This window comes from Mercenaria mercenaria, unplaced genomic scaffold (assembly GCF_021730395.1).
Source record: "Mercenaria mercenaria strain notata unplaced genomic scaffold, MADL_Memer_1 contig_3321, whole genome shotgun sequence".
Lineage (NCBI taxonomy): Eukaryota > Metazoa > Mollusca > Bivalvia > Venerida > Veneridae > Mercenaria > Mercenaria mercenaria.
In genome coordinates, this window is record NW_026461448.1 from 16,846 (window position 1) to 38,104 (window position 21,259).

The 21,259-nt window shown below is 33.9% G+C and overlaps 1 protein-coding gene across 8 annotated transcripts in view; it reads right to left on the reverse strand.

Annotated features, from left to right (window-relative positions):
• The window catches only part of LOC128552949 (uncharacterized), a 57,940-nt gene that overhangs the window by 16,820 nt on the left and 19,861 nt on the right, over window positions 1-21,259 (reverse strand). For all 8 annotated transcript variants that reach the window (XM_053534035.1, XM_053534036.1, XM_053534034.1 and 5 more), the window contains exons 2-5: window positions 1,312-1,388; window positions 1,035-1,060; window positions 407-505; window positions 35-133 (exon numbers count right to left, since the gene is read on the reverse strand). In XM_053534035.1, coding sequence (XP_053390010.1) covers window positions 35-133; window positions 407-505; window positions 1,035-1,060; window positions 1,312-1,365 — 278 coding nt within the window. In that variant the 5' untranslated portion in view covers window positions 1,366-1,388. The remainder of the gene's footprint in view (window positions 1-34; window positions 134-406; window positions 506-1,034; window positions 1,061-1,311; window positions 1,389-21,259) is intronic.

A 21,259-nucleotide genomic window follows, 5' to 3' on the forward strand; every position in this document is an offset into this window, starting at 1 on the left:
AGCTTAATTAGGCCTAAAAAGAAGACTTTCTCACTGTTTGATTTCAGCACCAGCTCCGAGCAACACATCGACAAACTCCGCCTTTCCCATCGAGACCGCCGAGTGCAATGCCGTTGTCCCATCTTTATCGCTCCTGAAATGAATATATAGTCTTGACATTTTTTTATTTAAGGGGACGATCAAAATATATCGTAAGTTTGTCTTGTAACTTCTCAATCTTTTGATTTATAGCTGGATGGGTAAATATTTTTCTTCTTTACCTTATTGATTAAATCACACATCTTTAATGTTATAACAAATTGATTTATAACGGCAATATCAGAAAATAAACTTTTGTGTTTTCAATGTTTAATTTAAAACACTGTAATAATTAATAAACAATTTTTTAAGAGTAGTAATTACTTACTGGAAATTCACATTTGCATCAGCTAACTGGACAAGCTTTTTCAATCGTTTTACATTTTGTATATTTTCTGGACTTTTTTCCACAAAATCTGCAATGCAGCTGAAATAGTGGAGGGGAATCATTAAAGCAAAGCATGCAAAATATCAAGGAAACATTATATGAAACGTCTTCAGCGAGATATATTAATGTAAACTTCGTCAGGAAATATTTCTTAGGCCGTTCAACACTTTTGTACATGTTAACTTGGTGCAAAGCTCTTCGCAATCTTTTTCAAATCGCAGGTAAATGTAAAGTGATAGCAGACGGATTTCTTACATTACTCGTCAAAATAAGACTTGTAACAATAAACTTGTGGTTTAAATTAGCAAGTATTTTGCCAACCTCACACTCAGTGATCAAATGCACGGTTGAATGAAATGAAACACATATATCAGGTCATTCCAATGTGTCAAGATGTTGTTTATAAGTGTGCGAGACCTCCTGAGTCTTCAGTACATTTTTTTATATTTTTTGATACTTTCTATGACTTGATTTGAAAATGAATGTCTAAATGTTTGCATTACAAATAAATATATACCATATGAAATATGGGTTATGATTAAGATTAAGATTTGTAAAAAATACTTACTTAGTACCTGCGGCATGACTTTCGACCTGAAATAAAATACACCATTAGTGTATATGAATATGATGTTTCAATAGTGGTGCTGAAAATTGTTTCATTTCGACAAGATGCTAAATGATTTACACAGTTGTTGATTCATATATTAAATTTCATAGTTCTTTTGTCTTTGCAGTTGGATATATCGACGTTAACAATGTTGAAACGTCTACACGTGTGTTAATTTTATATTATGTTAATGAGAATAGAATGATGTTGATGACTATTGCGTCGGTTTTCTTACCGTTTGTAGTTCAATATTCACTACATTTCTATCCTGCTCTATCTCATCTGCCATCTTGATTGGAAAGGCTTCACCTTCTGTAACATACAAAATAATTTTCATAATTTGCGTTGCTTCATTTAAAAAAATGGTAATCTTAAAAAAAAAATAGTATAATTTATACAACTTCAATATTGCAAAAATAATAAATAAAATGACAGGATATATCACCAAGAAGTACAGAGCAAGAATGAATTCCAACAAAGTAAGCCACGCTCCGGAACGCAGTCTCCCTGCACTATAAACCACACTTAGCAGCGCAAACTGACTTTCTAGAGAGAAACACACACACACACGCACGCACGTTTTCATTAAGTTTTAGAATTGTTTCAATGTTTCTGTTATATTTCTTTATAAGTTCGGACGATCTGTAGTAACATTTAGTAAAAACTTTTTATGTTTATTATATAGATAACCTTATTGTTATAATTTTGGGGTAAATAAAGTTTTCTATCATTGAAATCAAGCTCTTGCAAAATAAGTTGTGATATATTGACACCGTATGATATCGGATCATTGAAATCAAGCTCTTGCAAAATAAATTGTGATATATTGACACCGTATGATATCGGTCGAGGGACATCCCCAACCAGGCGGAGGATATTGTCCTAAAATGACGCTTATAAATCAAAGGTTTCAGCTATGTTAACATCTGTTATTATTTTAGACAAATGTGTTTCACCATTTCGGAGAATTGTAGTTATTCATATTTAAAATACCAAGGTACACCAAGGTTCAGTTAAAGGTTTCAGTAATGTCAAACTGCCTCTGAGCATGAAACCTCGTTTATACAGTAACAGTGCAGGGATAAATCAGCGACGAATGGGCCCTATGTCCCCATAGAGATGCCATTTACTTGTCTATATGTTTTCTTGCCAAATTCAATATCTAACACAAAAAGCCCCAAGCTACTAATTTAAAACCATATGTTTTCTCCTTACTTGTTTTATTTTGAAACAAAAGTTTTAAACATAATCACGTTAAAATGGCATTTAATAAATTGGTCACTGTTGCTTACGTATTATCCTCACAGTTGCTCCATTAATGTTTCAGTTAACTTTTATTACGGTTTTTAATCATGAATAAGAAGCTCACTCTAAGCGTAATGTTCTCACTGCAATATTTCACTAAAAGGAGTGATTACTTCTTAAAAAGCAAACTTGCTAAGACATAAGTAGAAACAAAGCAATATATCAAAAGCTATTTTGTTCAAATTACCTCAGTAGAAAGATTTTAATTATCAGAAAAGAATCGTTTCAAGGCCAAAACCCATCACTATTAGTGGTATCGTAAGAATAATGGATGAAAGCTTAGACATAAAGTACAATTAGATAATGGTTGCATTAGTAAGGTAGCAATAACAACTAAATGTGTGACTAAGGATCACTTGTGTCCCTATTTCCTGTCACTGTGCATGATTTCATGCTTCTAGGTAAAATATTTTCTAAGATATATGCAACTTAAACTTTTAAACTTTATGTTTTTGTTCACTAAGTCAAGGACAATAACTCTTGTCTGGCTGAGTGGAGTACCAGACAGAGAGCCAAGTGCACAGCTTCACATGCTATATAACAATACTCTAATAGTTTTTGACTCATACTAATAGGTCAAATACTTTTTAAGACACAGAAGACACAAAGCTATATGCCCTTTATGTATATTTTCGACTAAACCAAGGGATGGTACTCTGATCTTATGGATAAAAATTCCAAATAAAACTCCAAGTGCAAAATTCACAAGCTTCATAACAATCATCTAATGTTTTATGACTCAGTGTTCAATTGGTCTTGAGATACATGCAACACAACCTTTTATGCTCTTTTGGGCATATTTTGACTAAGTCAAGGACAATAACTCTGGTTTGGCAAAGTGAAATCTCAAACAAAAACCCAGGTGTATTATCTGAATAATATTCCTGTAAAGTTTCATAACTCTAAGTCATTAGACACAAACTTTTAAGCCATTTTAATGCATATGTTTTACTAAGTTAATGGCCATAACTATTGACTGGCTGTGTAAAATCCAATCCAACACCAGGTGCACAACTTCACATATAAAATATCAATCCTGTGAGGTTTAAAGACTCTAGATCCCATACATTCTCAGATAAAAGTTAGTGATCCGAGAATAGGAATAATGCTTGAGTGACGTCGTATCATGAAATATGTGCTGCCCTTGGAAACCTTTCGTTTGACGCACTACTATGGAAATACTTGATATTCCAACAATGAAATTTTGTTGTGACGCCTCCCTTTAGAAACGTTTTCTCATGAAACAACCGTCTTTCGTTGTGACAAATTGTTACAGAACGCTTGCTATTGCAACAACAGTCGTTAGTTTTGACGTTCTAATACAGAAACATTTGCTATTCCAATAACCGCCGACGTTGTGACCTACTACTATAGAAATGTATATTATTCCAGTAACCACCGTCCGTTTTGACGCACTACTATAGAAACGCTTCATATTCCAACAACCGCCGACCATTGTGACCCACTACTATAGATACATGCATTATTTCAATAATCACCGTTCGATGTGACGCGCTACTATGGAAACGCTTCATATTCCATGAACCGCTGTTCGTAGGTGATTTTGGCGTTTCAGGTATTAACTGTATAAATTCATCAATATGTATTAGTAGATGTTTTACTCAATATGAATGAAAGAGAAAAGAAAACTGTAAACACCCCCTATCAACGACTGTACTCCCCCTCTTCCTGTTGCGACCGATCAAATCAATAAGCTATCCGCTAGAAGTTGGAAAAGCTTTTTTAAAGCGATTAATGTGCCTTGATAGTGTGTATATTTATATTTCAATGGAAGCTGAACATGATTTATTTCTTTATATAATATGTTAGTCTGATTATAGGTAAAGTTATAGCAAAAAACTTGATTGATCACTGATTTTGTCCAGAAATTGCACATTGTCGGCGTCAAGAGTACATATTTTCTTGCCTGAAGAATAATCTACATATAAATCCCACTGTTTCGTGGAAAAAGAAACAATACTAGTTTGGTAAAATAAAATAAAATCATTGCTAAAACCTCTAATTTGTTAATAACCGTCAATAAAAGAGAATTCGGTGTGATATCCTGACTGTATGCATGTTTGCTTGCAGTACTGTACAAATGTTTGCGACTTTCGTAAAACAGACTGTATGCCTGTTAGCAACTGATTTATTTTTTAGATATCGGCTTTTCCCTTGCTCCTGTAGTATTTCATCATAAGTATAACCCACAAATGAAGTTTGAAGGAGCGGGGTATATAGGAGTCACCATGTTTGTCTGTTTGTATGTGTGTCCTCATAAATTTGGTCCTGCAATTACTTGAATACTATTAAACCTACCTCTCTGAAACTTCACATACACATACATGTAGGCAATATGTAGTTAATGTCCGTCCTCTTCTTTTTCTTTTCTCTTTAAAGTATATGTCACACTTAAGAGGTCAAAGGTAAAAAAAGGTCCCGGATTTTTTGTGTCCGTGCTAAAACTTCTTTATGCATTAAGAGAGATAGGTGCAATAGTGAAGTTTCAAGGTAGGTGCAATAGTTGTTAAGAAATCGGAGGAACAATTTTTGGTGGACGGACAGACAGACAAACACACGGACAGACGGACGAGGGTAAACCTATTGTCCCCCGTCTCACCTCAAAGGCTTTTTGAAGTCGTCAGGAAACATTTCTTCGTGTGACTTCCATAAGGAATCGACAAGGTAATTTCTTTCGTGACATACTAGGGACCCTGTGTATATTTCCGGTTTCTAATTCAGTATTTTATGTAAAACCAACACGGAATACTGTGCTTGCATGTAAACGATTCTGAAGCATTCAATTGCATTATAAAATTACGTAGAATAGCGAGTCACAGATCTCCCCTCCCCCTCCAATACAATGGCTTAGTGCATGCATAACCCGAGGGGTTCGACATTAAATTACTTTATACACACGAAAACTGATCGATAGAGACACTTTGGTATGTATTTCTATTTCATTTACGCCCTTAAAGGGCATATATCACATACAACTTAAGTCGCAAAATGGAATAAAGTGTCAGTCGTAAATAAGATTTCAGATCATAAGTCGGCATACATTGAATTTCTTTTACCTTCTAGATAAAAAGTAATTTCTTTCAAAAAACGCAACAGCGATGCAACATCTTATTTACATGTATTTATGGAGTATCCATGCCTATATCAGAAAACAACATGGATTATTGGATTGCAAATCAAATTTGACATGTTATTAAATAGATTCGTGACTTGGTCAAGTGAATTTCCATGCAATGAGTGTGACCAGTCAACATTTTGTGAGCATTTTGTAAACATTACTTGTCTGTTTCATCTTATATCCCCACATTCACACACTTATGTTTAATTTATCGTAAAACTTAAATAAGTACGACGTGTAAATCAAAATTATTAATTTGAAGACGATTTTCTTATCTTCGGTCTGCCAGTTGTTTGTTTTGATCAGTCGGAAGAGGGGGTGTGGGGGGGGGGGGGGGGGGGGGGTACAGTCGTTTATAGGGAGTGGTAAATGTATATATACATAGCGGTTTTTTTATGAAAAACATCTTTATGCTGAAAGTACACGCTTAGATCTCCACGCACTTTCCACGACCATTTAATTAACACTCGAAAGCGCGATACATATATAAACATGTAATATCTTAATTTGAGAGATGAAAGTTATTAACATGAGATATAAAATTTATATCACAATCGGCCTTAAATCAATTAGTATATACTCTAAGTTTCCAATTCTTGTTTTAACTATTTCAGGTGAATGCACATTTGTGTTGTCTGATGTAATTTTCTGTTCGTTTACTTTTGCACAGGCTAATAGAGAGTTTTCATTTTTTAACAGATGTCACCCTTAGACAGATTCTAAACTTTTCTTTTCGTAAGATTTGGATTTTTTTTCGTTATTGGTAATTAGTATATAAATGTCCCCCCCCCCCACCCCCCTTCAAAGGTTATAGTTATTTCAACATGGGAGGTTCGATCAGTAAATTATTTAACATACTTGAGTTCTTTAAATTATCAGGTATCTTAGTTTTTCCTACAGATGGATCTTTGACTCTAACTAGAAACTATATTAATATATATTTATTAGAGTTATCGTTTTACTTTGAACACTACATCTGATAGTTTACATCTACACTCTACACTCCACACTGGACAGCGAGGTATCCCAACGCCTGACAAATAACCCAGCTGGAAACTGGGTACGTTGATTTTTTCATATTTATTTATAGTGATACGAAGCCAATTCTTGCAAATCAACTTGGAAGTTTTGTTAAAAAAATGGGTACGACGTACATTTACAACTTCTGGTCTTTTAACTATAATATTATTTAATTATAATTGTTATGTTCTGAGAAATTCCGTAACAATTTGCAACGATTGACTTCGTATTAATAGAAATGAACGTAAAATCACCTACTCATTTACATCTGGATTAATTTTTTTCCAGCGAGGCTATTTCTCCATCGGGTGTCGAGAAAGGTAGTTATCCGGCGTAACAATAAAACTTATGCGTTTCTTGTTAACATGCTACTGTGACATGAACAAGAAAAGAAGACAACAGTTTTGTTACAGGTTTGTTGTAAGCATACAATTTATTTCAGTGCGTAGTAATTTCTAATAATAAATAAGAATAGCAAACTGAAAATGATAAAAGGGTGCTCAATTTGGAAATGTTTTGTATTTTTGCATATATTTGTTGTCTAAACATGTTACGTTCACGCCCATCAGAAATTCGTCACATTTTTGAGACGAACCTCTGATTAATTATGTCGTTTACTCATTATTACACACAGGAGTGGTCTCAGCCAATCTATGTATTTCTATGTCCGGCCCGCCGAAGTGAAATTCAGACAACATCTAAAATACTTACTGACAAAGAATAAAGACGATATAAAGTAAATACGATCAATAAAATAAAAAAATACTCCTTTTATCGTTTCTTTTATACATAAATATGTTCTTTGTAATTCGGCGTAGGTATTGAACGTACGCGTAAACGCATTCCACGTACAATATTAAATGGTTCTTAAAGAGTTGTCATGAAACGCCACAGACTGGTTGAAACCTTTAGCCTGTAATGTATACAAACTGAGAGCATCGATGAAATATATCTGAGGTTCAATCAGGGCTCATGGTATATTTCTGGTGTGCGAGAATGACAATATTTAACATTTCTGTCCTCAATATTCTATAGAATACCATTTCGAAGCTCCATAATTCCATATATGGGCCTGAAGCTGGGAAAAGTGTAAAAATATAAAAACCATTTTAGATTGTAATTTTCGCTAAATGAAGTTTCAGAAATATTTCTTTTGAATTCCAAGTATAAAAGTATAATTCTTTAGCATTCACAAAGCTATAGACTTTTAAGTCACTACAACGTAAAAACATTTGTACCCTATAAATCGTCAACCGGTGGCCCCTATCTCCTTATAAAATTTATTTCTGGATATAAACTAACTAAAGAATTTTGATGGTATATATCACAACGTATTTTATCTAAATGTCTATTTCACTGGATAGTCCTAACATAAATATAGGAAGCAAAGAAACAAAGAAGAGAGCCACAAAATGATTAACTTTTAAGAAAACAATACAATTAATCAAATATACTGTATCTTAGAACTAAAAATGAAATATACAGGTCGGTTCCAAAAGTTTTCTCATACCCAAATGTCGATTGAATTATGATCGCAGTAAAAATCATATAATATACTTTTGCAAAATAAATGCTTTATAGATGTTCATGATCTTATTTAATGACAAATGTACAAAATGTACATGGATTAGATCAAAATTGCATCAGTTGCAAGTAAAACTAAATTTATTTACATTTTGTCTCCTGCTAGAATTTCTTTCACATTTCTAAAATAACAATTTAAGACATTTTTCTCATTCTAAAATGATCATATATAAAGGTACAAATGCATTTTTTCTAGAGCAAATAATTTTCTTTTCATTTACAAACATGATAAGGCTTATACTTCAGCCGTCATAAAGGAATGCTTATGTAAAACTTTGATACTGATTATTTAAAATATTCTGCATTACACATGAGACCAGTTCGTTTGACCATATCTGACGTATGCCGGTGAAGTGAGTGACAAGATAATTTTCAAACCGGCTTTTCAACAAAGGAATGTTCCCGGTCGCGCCTGTCCTGTTAACTATAAGTAGCTTATCTAATATCTAAGTTATTAAATATTTTAAATGCGACTTGTTCAAAATAAGATAATTCTTTTTGTTTGTGTACCTTTCTTTTTATGAATCTCAATTTCCCAAAGTTTATCCAAATTCTTACTGCTTATGAAACTTGCGGAAATATGTGATTTGCGCTTTGTCTATCTCGAACACTTTCGAATGGTCAGCGAATGCCGACTGAGAATTGGGTACGCCACAAAGCTTAAAGGGACTGGACGTCAGATTTGGGCTAAAATGATCTTTCTTTAAAATTGCAGTTTGGTCATATTTTCAATAAGAACATGATTTTTCGTACACAAAATATCTTAAAATGCTAAATTAAAAAATGAAACATGTCTGAGTTGGTACTGGAACCCGGGTGCCTCGGCAATAAAACTTTCCACCACATCACGGAGAAATTTGTACTTAACAACCGTTTATATGTAGCTTTACAATTAAGGCAGTTTACCTTCGGTACCCAATGACAAACACATTTTTTTTAATGAAACAATTAGAAAAAAACCTATCCTCATGTGTTTGCATATAATATAATCTGCCAGTAACAAAGTTTCAAATATTTCTTAAGAAATATAGCAATAATTTTCTGATATCTGAACATGTTCTCTCTCTTTTTCTTAATGTACGATCTGGAGGTCAGTCCCCGAAAACATATTAACCCCACGTGTGTCTTACGCGGTTTGCCTTTACTTCAGTGTATTCCAATCTCTTAATTACTTAGAATAGAGTTAGAATGTTTTGATGAAATAGATCTGAGGTAATTTGGACATTTGTAACATCTTTCCTGACAAGCTAAAAATGAAGAGAAAAGGCCCATTCTGACCCTATATCACTCGCCTGAATACTTGTAAAAGCTAGTTACTTAGGATTTTTGATATATGAACTATTTAATGAAAATTTATCCTAAATCAAGGAATTTAACTCTGAGGCTATTGTTAGTAATCTTACCCATTACCTAACCTGACTGTAATATTGCAACTATATAGATTCTGTGTAGCTGCAAGGACATTGCGCAAAACATCAGTGGTCTTAAATATAAAATATGGCAATTTTGACTAATTCAATGGCATAATTCTGGAGTTATTTGCTCAATCATGCTTATTTCCATCATATGGGTATGTTTTGAGAATGCTTAAGAAATAAGCTAAAAATGCGAAATATAACACTTTTGATTACTTTGGGAGTTGTGATTCTAATGTTGCAAGAAGCAATATCGAACTACTAAGAAAATGACCTCATATACAAATACAGTTTCAAGTTTTATGAATATTGCTGAAGATATATGGTCTATAATGTGTTAAAATTTGTTGACGGACTGAAGAAAGACTGATTAATATACGATCGCGGATGGACAACAGACGAAAGGTGAGATAAAAACGCCTGCTAGTTTATTAAACCTCCAAAAGTTAAAAACGTATTCTGACGTTTCAGTTTCTTTATATTTTAGCTAAATGACATTGATAGCAGCATGTCTTCAGACTCTTATCAAATATTTTGAAATTTCATTTGTAAGTACAATCGTCTTTTTACAGTATTTATCTGTATAAAACACACTGTAATCTGTAAAATACTATGAAAAAGTGTGATGTGAAATATAATAAATTAGGTTGAATTTTGTAAAATACTGATAAAACATTGACTTAAAGCTGTGTGTTTATGAAACGTGATTCTTTATAGACGTCATCGTCAGTTTAAAATAGTATTATGATTCTGATATCGAAGGATATCCCTTAAAATTGACTACCGTAGCTATAATTCCGAATTGAATTGTATGGTCTTTGGCTCTCTTCCGGTTTGATCAAGGGATATGTAAACGTAAACTGGTGAATGGTGCCCTTTTTTTAATAAAAGACAAACATCTTATATCTCGGTAATATAATGCATAATTTATATAAACGTCAAATACCACCATCGGCTGCTTATATTATTATGGCATACATAAGGTCAAACCAAGTTGAAAAATTATTCATTGGACTAGACTCCAGTAATTTGAACAAACAGAAAAGTGACATGAATTTAAACGTATTTCTTTTTCCAATATAATGAAGATTAAAGTTATAAATCCGTATTTCAATGGGGTTAAGTGGATTTTTGACTGGAAATTATAGAACAATGTTGTAAATTGTAAAAGAGGAAATAACTATATAAAAATACAAAATTCTGTTGTTATCAAAGTCCTTTTTAAGACAACGAGGACTAGAATTGTGATCGACTGTGTTTCTGGAGATAAAAAAAGAGCGGCAAATCCGATGAACAATTTTTTAATATAGTGAAGTCTATCATAATAATGCAATTAAGGTAGTTCTGCACTTCTGGTTAACCGAATAATGTCTCCAGGCCGTAATATGGGTAAGAAAACTGTTGTCAAGAACCTATTATAATATATAGAGTATTAAATTTCTAGCAGTCAGCGCCACCGTATTTTTGACATTAGATAGGCTTTGATATGAAATAAAAACAACTTATAACATGAAATAAGCACAAATAAAAAGACTTTAATTAATATAATGGTAAATTGTGATATATTTAGCACATGGACCTATACATTTTTTGCTGCCATATCATTAAAAATAGCTCAATCTAAAACTATCAAAAATTCATTAAATTCTAACGTGAATTTTTTCTATACACGATAATGTCATCAAATGTGCGATTTTCCCATAGATGCCCATTGTGAAAATTGACCTGGGGACAAGTATAAAAAAATCAAGTTCTCGACCTTGTCCTTTTTTATTAGGTGAATTTCCTTCGGATAAAGATATTGTTTACCTTTTACAACAATATTTGCTTCAAACGTGCAGAACTACCTTAATTAAAGATTATCAGTTATCTATGCTAAGTTGAACATTTAAAACATTTAGTCTAAACTTAATGTATCATGTATCTTATTAACATGATTAATATTTCCCTTTTTATTTTTATTCATCGTTATAACATGCTTTTGCAAATTAAGCGAAATGTGAAAACTGTGTTACATGTATAAGTGTAAGGATAATACACGTTTTATTGTGTATTAATGTCTGCAGAAGCCCACGGGAATCTGACGTAATACACAAAACAAACGTGTTTTGTCGTTATTCTTGCATAAAAAACATGACACGACGACTAAATTTATTGTTTTCATATGTAATGACTTAACGATTCCGGTACAATGTTGTTTTTTTTACCATTCTGTTGTTCCTGGAAATGGTAAACGTGTTTTTAATATCCATAACCGGGTCCTACATATCAAAAACACTGCCAAAAAGCGATGTTTTTATTTATCGTTATTACAAACATGACATTACCCATCAATTTGCATATTACTTAAATGTTTGGTAAACAGGAACACAATGTAAGGAATAATAACTTTACATTCGAATTATTTTGAGTACAAACACATTAAGAGAACGGATGTGTACGAACGTAGTGACGAGCTTTCAGTGTTTATCGCATAGTGCGGCAATTTTCCTTTGATCTTTGCAGCATGTTATACATAGTAACACACATTATTACTACAAAACTGTGCTGATATCTTACAAAACTGTTGCGATATATATCAACACGGAAATCTCTATGGAGTTTCATAAGAAAAAAAGTGTTCCGATATATATCAGCACAGTAAAACTGTTCCGATATATATCGGAACACTTTTTCTCTATTGAGGTCCTATCAAGGGAGTATAATTTTTTCCTTTCAAAGAAAAGATGATTTTAGCTCCAATTTACAGTTCACAGAGAAAGAATTGTCACAAACACCTACATTTAAATGAATAAATAAACTAGAATATTTCAAAAACTTGATAGTTATTGCCAAATTCAGAAATACATGAAATATATGAAATTCTGAGATTTCTCAAATGTTTCTTTTTCTTTGATTTTTTTTACAAACAAAACAACAAGTTTTACAATATGTCTGGCCAATGAAATGCAAAGGTTTAAAACCAATGCAGAAATTTGTTGGGTACTTTTATCTGGGGAACACGTTTTCTAAAACAGAAGTTTTAGTGTTTCAGTCAGCGAGGCGCAGAAAGGGAATCAAAATAGTAAAAATAATAATAAATTTTAATGATAAACTATGCGATAAAACAGTTATAATATGTAGTGCTCGTGTGTTACCAGGATATATCAGAGCTAGGGGTACATCTCGTTATTTTTCTCTTCACATATCTGTCTCGGCCTACCGGCCTCGACGATATGTGCAGAGAAAAATACCCTCGCTGTACCCCTAGCTCTGATATATCCTGGTAACACACTCTCACACATACTATAACTATTACTTATACGAATTCTGCGAGAAATAAGGTAAAGATATACCGACTGATACTTACCAAATTCATTGATATGATTCGTTACGCGTGATACTTACACATTCACGGTTATCGACAACAACTGAACCGACGTTTCGTAAAGGGGAGTGAACTCTAAGAGAAGCGAGTGCGTACATTATTTGGGGCAGTACCTTTAGGGCTGGTAACTGATGCAGGAAAACATTGTATCTTTTATGCTTTAATTAGAGGTTGTTATGGAAGAAATAAAACGCAGATGCCAAATATCAGTATGCGCAGAAATATATTTACGGCCCTGACAAATCATTTAAAAAATAAAAATCATGTATTAACAGCACCTGAATTGCCTTGTCTGTACGTGATTTCTCTCCCGTTAAAACATGGACGGGTCGGATGAAAAAAGTTTTTATGCAAGAATAGTTGTAATTAAATGTTGATAAGACTTTTCAGTATTTACACTACATATCTGCCGGTCATGAAAACGTATTTTTGGTGTCACATGTCTGTAATAAAACCATAAGATAATAATGTTCATATCCTAATATTGCATTGTGCTTAAATCGGTAGTTTAAAATAGAGAAAAGTGGAAACTTCACAGGTCGCTCAACACGCCAAAAACGAAAATGTTGCAGGCTCGGTTTGAATGAGCCTGTTTATGGACGGTAGTGGAAATGCATGCTACTGTCCACGCCCTCTAGCCCCGGGTTGAGCAGAACTCAACATTTACACATGCTAAAAGTAAATCGGGATATCTCGTGGACAGAATACAAACAATAATTATTGGAAAGTTTGCCTTTCTTTACGCGATGTTATAGAGATCAAACGAAGAAATTGCGCGACAATCACGATATAACTGCTGCTGTTCATTACATATATAAAACACAGCCCTCGTGTGTATCACATTTACCTTAAAACTTAAACATGGCACAATACAGATTAAACGGCTAGATTGCCCGCGCTAGTTTCAATGTGTCAAATCGTCATACGAGATATGGGCGCTTCACTGGGCGTATTATAAATAGATTGTAACACTTCCAAACTCCATACATTACCATCGACATTGAACTTGTGGACAAATTAAGATATACAGGTATAAAGTGATAATGATAATTCTGGTTTTGACAGCCACAGCTGAAATTATGACGTATGCTTTAAATACATTTCAAAAAAAATTAGACACACTATATTGTTTCTACTGATAAGTATACAAAGGCAGATGAAATATATTTCTACCCTTTAGTTTTGTTTGAAAGATAAAACTATTATTAATACAAATTTATATCACATATTCTTATATGAGTAGATTAGCTCTTAACGACAAGTTCAATGTTAAGGTCACATATATAGGAATAACTGCCAAATAGTTTTGTGGCACTTTTTGCTAAATCAAGTCCATAATAATTCAAAATATGATAAACATTGATGAAGAAAGGATATTTCAACGGTGGACGAGTGATGGAGTAGAGCAATCTTAAAACCCCGGACAGGTATCTTTAAACACATGGGTCAAATATATCTCATTATATAACTTTACCTAGTTTTTATAAACATTTGTTTCTAACCTATGATAGAATTGATGAAAAAATGAAGTTGCTATAAGTTAAATAGTAAAATAGTAAATACAATTACAACTGGCAAAGAAATGCAGATGTTTTAGTATACAAATAATGAGAAAGTTTTGTTATAGACAAAGAGCACATAAATCTGTTAATACAACTCTCGATCTGACAAATAATTAAACTCAGATGAAATCTTATATATTTTCTGCGTAAATATGATAAAGGTGAAAAACAAAATGAAGATACCAGAGTAAACATAATAAAATACGGCTTTTTGATGTATAAGGATGCATAACTCTAGAAATCTGATCTGGCCCACATTTGAACTTGAATGAGACCTCATTGGTATAATTATTTTTATGTAAATATGATACTGATGAAGAAATGGAGATGCAGAGTATAAACAAAATGAGATATAGAATTAATGTTTAGTAAACAAAACCCCCAATCGTTCTAGTTCTAATTTACAATATCTCCAAAGTAAGCAGCATGCCGTGCAAATATCTCAATTTAAAGTTCAAAGTGTGTTGTCATAAGATAGCGCTTAAATATGATGGTGATTCGAAAACGATAATTGTTAAAACATATCCTTCCTTTCTATTTGTTTGGTTCCAGGCTGTCCAGACGTTTGCCAGGAAACCTAAACTGCAATACAATACAGTCTGCAAAGTAATAACACTTCTTTGCATAATTTATATTTCATCTTTAATGAAATTTGCAATAAGTGTGGCTGCATGGGCGTCAAAACCGACGATGTTCATTTCACTGTAATCAGGAACCAATGACAACACTTTTCGCAGGATCTGCAATTGTATAAGGATTTGATGCCATTGCCACCACAATTAGTTTCGCCTCAGGTTGATCCATTGTTGTTCGGTATTTCGCCAATGCTTCCGAGGGATGAGTCTGTCCGTTTCTAGGAATGTTGTCAGTGTACACATGATTTTGGGATAACCTTTACAGGCATCTTAATCGGATGCACCCTTGCACGATGTAAGTTATCAGCACTGGTAATCGCCTCTATTATTTCTTTCTCTATATCGGAATCTTCACCACAAAATCACACTGGTCATAGCTTTATCAGATCAAGTGGTTCCAACGTTGTTTGAGTGGTGAATTTTACGCCGATCAGATGGAGAAATATGGCCGATACTACAAATTTCCGGTCTTGTAAGTATGATTTAAAGGAATTTCTACCCGTTAAATAACGAATCAAATGAAAACGATGGGCGCACCTGGAGCGCAAATGTGTCTATGTTTTAGCACATGTGTCCATTTAGCTGAGAATTGTGCCGTTCATTCAAACACTTCTGTACAGTCCGGCGGGGAAAGGAGATTTTTGACAGTTTTTGACAATATCGCTTCAAATATAGTGTTTATCGTGAACAAGTAACTGTTAAAAAACGTTTATGTAAAGGGCTACCTCTTAAAACAAAGCGTGTGTATTTTTATAAAATTATTCAGGGTTGTTTCTGAAAAATCTGCTGAAAACGTAATGCAACGCCGTTTCGAGTGGGTCGCTATGCAACGCAATCAAGTGGATACCGTTCTGTGTCTTGCTCATCCGTCTTAAAAACAGTCATTAAAGCCTAACAATGAATAAATTTAGAGAGTTTTATACCCTTATAATGATCCCGCAATTTCTGATATATTGTACTTTACACTTTTATGCTCGCTTAATATCTAACATATTTTTGCGATCATTGTCAAAAATCATCAACACAAAAACACAAAGCAAGGATGAACATCGAACAATATCATTAAGTAAATGATAGTAATAGTTCGTAAAAAAACAGGGACCAGTTCACGGATATTTATCTCCTTCACGAATGGTACTGAACAGCATACTAAAAGCGGGTTGACTCTTGAAATCAGTATAGTTACAGTTGGTTACTTTTTAGTCCCTTAGAATCAATATATTGCGATTTCATTACTGATTTGTTGTGCATTTAAGCTGTTCGTACAAAATAAATAAAATTTGGTCCATGATAAAAGTATTGATCAGTTGTTTGTATATATTTTCATTCATATTCCTGGTGAAGCGTTCATTTATTTTCAGAGAGATAAATCACAGAGAACGTTAGGATTGGCCAGGGAAAAGACAAAATTTTTTGTGTCCTCCATAAAACAGAAACGACGTAATGAAAATCTATGGTCGCCGCTCAAAAATGAAAATACAAATGAAATACAGACACCAATGAAAGGAAATAAACGAACCAGCAATACTTATAGAGATGTGCAACAGTTGTACTATGTAACTATCTCAAACTAAAGAAGAAAAGCGATGTTTGCCAACGTGTACTCATTCGATTTGATAAGAGTAATAATGTATCTTTGGCTTCAGAAAGTTGCCTCAGGACAGCCTTGTCGCTTGCAATGTCTAAAAAAATCTGTCTCTTCCTCTGTTAATTCTTCAAACATTTCATCAGATAAAACTCTTTCTTCTAATACCTTATTGTGAACATGTTGTTTTTTTCTTGATATTTTGGTGCTTGAAGTTGGAGTTAGCAGTCTTTTCGTGTTTTTTTCTTTGTGTGTGTTTTTATTCACATTGAGGACATGGAGAAAACGCTCTTAATCGTTTGCTTGGTGACACGTCTCTGTTAGTATTGCTGGTCCGTTTATTCTTTTTTCATTGGTGTCTGCATTTCATTTGTATTTTCATTTTTGCACGGCGACCATAGATTTTTATTACGTCGTTTCTGTTTTATAGGGGACAAATAAAATTTTCTTTTCCCTGGCCAATTTTAACGTTCTCTGCGATATATCTCTCTGAAAATAAATGAACGCTTCACCAGGAATATGAATGCAAATATATACAAATAACTGATCAATACTTTTATCATGGACCAAATTTTATTCATTTTGTACGAACAGCTTAAATGCACAACAAATCAGTAATGAAATCGCAATATATTGATTCTAAGGGACTAAAAAGTAACCAACTGTAATTATACTGATTGAAAGAGTCAACCCGCTTTTAGTATGCTGTTCAGTACCATTCGTGAAGGAGATAAATATCCGTGAACTGGTTCCTGTTTTTTTACGAACTATTACTATCATTTACTTAATGATATTGTTCGAAGTTCATCCTTGCTTTATGTTTTTGTGTTGATGATTTTTGACAATGATCGCAAAAATATGTTAGATATTAAGCGAGCATTAAAGTGTAAAGTACAATATATTAGAAATTGCGGGATCATTATAAGGGTATAAAACTCTCTAAATTTATTCATTGTTAGGCTTTAATGACTGTTTTTAAGACGGATGAGCAAGACACAGAACGGTATCCACTTGATTGCGTTGCATAGCGACCCACTCGAAACGGCGTTGCATTAGGTTTTCGGCCGATTTTTCAGAAACAACCCTGAATAATTCTATGAAAATACACACGCTTTGTTTAAAGAGGTAGCCCTTTGCATAAAATGTGTTTAAACGGTTACTTGTTCCCGATAAACACTATATTTGAAGCGATATTGTCAAAAACTGTCAAAAATCTCCTTCCCCCGCCGGACTGTACAGAAGTGTTTGAATGAACGGCACAATTCTCAGCTAAATGGACACATGTGCTAAAACATAGACACATTTGCGCTCCAGGTGCACCCATCGTTTTCAACTGATTCGTTATTTAACGGGTAGAAATTCCTTTAAATCATACTTACAAGACAGGAAATTTGTTGTATCGGCCATATTTCTCCATCTGATCGGCGTAAATTTCACCGCTCAAACAACGTTGGAACCACTTGATCTGATAAAGCTATGGCCAGTGTGAAAATCCTTTGGCAGATATCATACAGATACTACGAATCATAGCTTCAGGTTTCATGTTCTTAATTATTGCATTCCAAACGTTGTTTGAGTTCGCCAATGTCGTTGGAACGTGTTCCTTTTCCAAACCATGCCTTTTTATAAGCTCAACCATTTCATCTCCATCAGTGCATTTCTTTGCTATGATTGTTCCTTCTATATAAGTCAAACACTTCCAAACTCTTTCACGTATCGAATTTTTCTCGGACGCCAGATATTTAGCCTTCTCAAAACCAGTCAGGACTGGTGCCATTGCCACCACAATTAGTTTCGCCTCAGGTTGATACATTGTTGTTCGGTATTTCGCCAATGCTTCCGAGGGATGAGTCTGTCCGTTTCTAGGAATGTTGTCAGTGTACACATGATTTTGGGATAACCTTTACAGGCATCTTAATCGGATGCACCCTTGCACGAGACAAATTTGCTCACCACTTTCATCAGATCGTCATCTGATGAAGGGTGACCTAGTCGAAAAATGTCCTTATGAGACCATCTCTTGCCTTTTTCATTTGCAACCATTTACGGGATTTATATTTCGTCAAAAGTCGCACAATTCCCTCCGGGTTTTTACCTTTCTCTTCGTACCAACTCTTCTGTAAGTTCTTCCCCAGCCCTTCGATTTAGGTTGATATTTACCACTTTCAAGTTGGCAATAATCAACAAACTTGAAAAAGTGGGAAGGAGTACGACAAATCTGGCCCAGAACATCATATGCCATCTTCTTAGTTTCGTCATCGTTTGATCTCGCACAAACTCCAAGTGCAAATATTATGTAATTCTGCATTGGAGCCCATCCCCAATAACTTATCTCTGCTAAAAGCTCTACAACTTTTCCTCTTCTTTAATCAATCTAAAACGTGTTCAAATATGAAACTAATACCTGGTGCGATAAGTCGGAACAAAAACATTCCAATAATATATCAATACTTCACGGAATATATGGGCAATTATCGATGATCCTGCGCACAGTGATTTTGTTTTAAACCAAGTGCAAATATACACAGTAAGAATAAAATAAATAGTTCGTTACTAAAATGTATAAAACAGAACGAGACATTCATATTTTGACTTAAGGTAGTTCTGCACGTTTTATAAACTGGAAGTAATTGCATAATGTCATTTATCTGGATAAAGTAGAATAAATGTTAAATAATTCAGACGTGTAATGAGCGGATCTCTTTAATTATGGACGAACATCTCTAAATAAGCACACGACCCAATAAATTTTATTTACCCATATTATAAGACATATTTTTATTGACGACTTTAGGAAGTTTCATTAATATCTTCATTGTAGCAAAATTTCTATTGGCGAAAAAGTTAACAAAATAGTGATTTTCCCGATAAATGCCGAATGTGTATTCTAAAATTTTGAAAACTCGGGGTTTAATCAAATTCTACAATGCACAAATAATTATGATCTGAGCGTGCAGAGCTACCTTAAAACGACGCAGTCTATTTTGTACAACATGCTAAAATCACTATAATAGTTCTTTTTATCTGACATATGATAAGTAATACATGTTTATATTATGCTCCGTAAACAGACTTGTTTATTAGATCGGCATATTTTTGTTCCGGATATACATGTGATGGACTGTACATATTATTCGCTCCTAGGTAAAGCAAACGTCTTAAGAGATCCATATCATCAACAACATTCCAGGCAGAGGTTTTAACGTTCCGATGCTGCATTTCATGGATACAAAAGTTAATACATTGACAATAATAGGTGAATTAAGTAGGAATGATAAAAAGACAGTATGACAGAAAAAAACACTTTAGCTAAGATTTGATGAAATAGGACATGTCTTTGGGAATTCAAACACTGTTATCTGTACTTTAAGTTTTAGTTTTGGAAAAATTAGGTTAATGTTAATTGAATGTTTATAAACGGCAAATGCCACTCTTATTTTGCTACTGAAATAACCTCACTTCTGGGCAGGGTATTGTTTTAGCTTTCCATTCGACCACCTTTGACTCTGTTTGTCCCATTGCTGATGTCTTTAAATGTTTGTATTTGAAAGACCGGTAATATAATATATCAGTGTAAAATGCTGTATGAACTGCTTTTTAAAGCGACTAGCTATATATAGCCCACACATTGTGATTTGTAATTTTTAAAATAATTTATCACCGAAAGGCAAACTTCCGCCACTGTTTCATATATTTACATGAAACATAATGGTTGACCAGTTTATAGTTTCCAGAATTACGGGAACATTCGATCTTTTGCAGTTTTTCTCATGAACTATTATAAACCGTTACAACGCTTTATTTTGTAAACATTGATAAATATAGAACGATACGCGACAGTATTTGTAGACACGATCATCACGTGGGCAGCAAACCAAAAGTTCGCATGTAGTTTGATGGTTCAATTTATATACTCGTCTACCGATTAGGGAAGTCAGCATGATTTACTTTGCCTTATTTAGGTAAGAACCACTATCGTACTGTATAACACTACCTAAATAACGGACCGCTTCATTATTAAAAGTACACAAACATCGCTCACCTCAAAACCGAACTATAGGTAGCGAACTGTATTATGGCGTTTAGAAGTGAAAACAAAACAATAACATAAAATCAAGTCAACACACTAAGTTTACGATCTAGTCAGTGATTCTTCGTTGGCCGAGCGGTTACGTACGATGTTCCGTTTGGACAATCGTGATTTTTATTTTAATACTAAACCGCGATGCACGATGGTACGATGACGAAAACGCGATGGCGCGATGGCACGACGAGGAAACAACGATTGTACGATGGTGAAAATGCGATGGCACTATGATATAATCGCGATGGTATGATGGTGAAATGTCGATGTAATATCGCGTTTTCATCATCGTACCATCGCGTTTTCACCATCGTACCATCGTTTCAACGCGTTTTCACCATCGTACCATCGCGTTTTCACCATCGTGCTATCGCGTTATCACCATCGTACCGTCGCGTTTTCACCATCATACCATCATGTTATCACCATCGTACCATCGCATTTTCATCATCGTGTCATCTCATTATCACAATCATACCACCGCGTT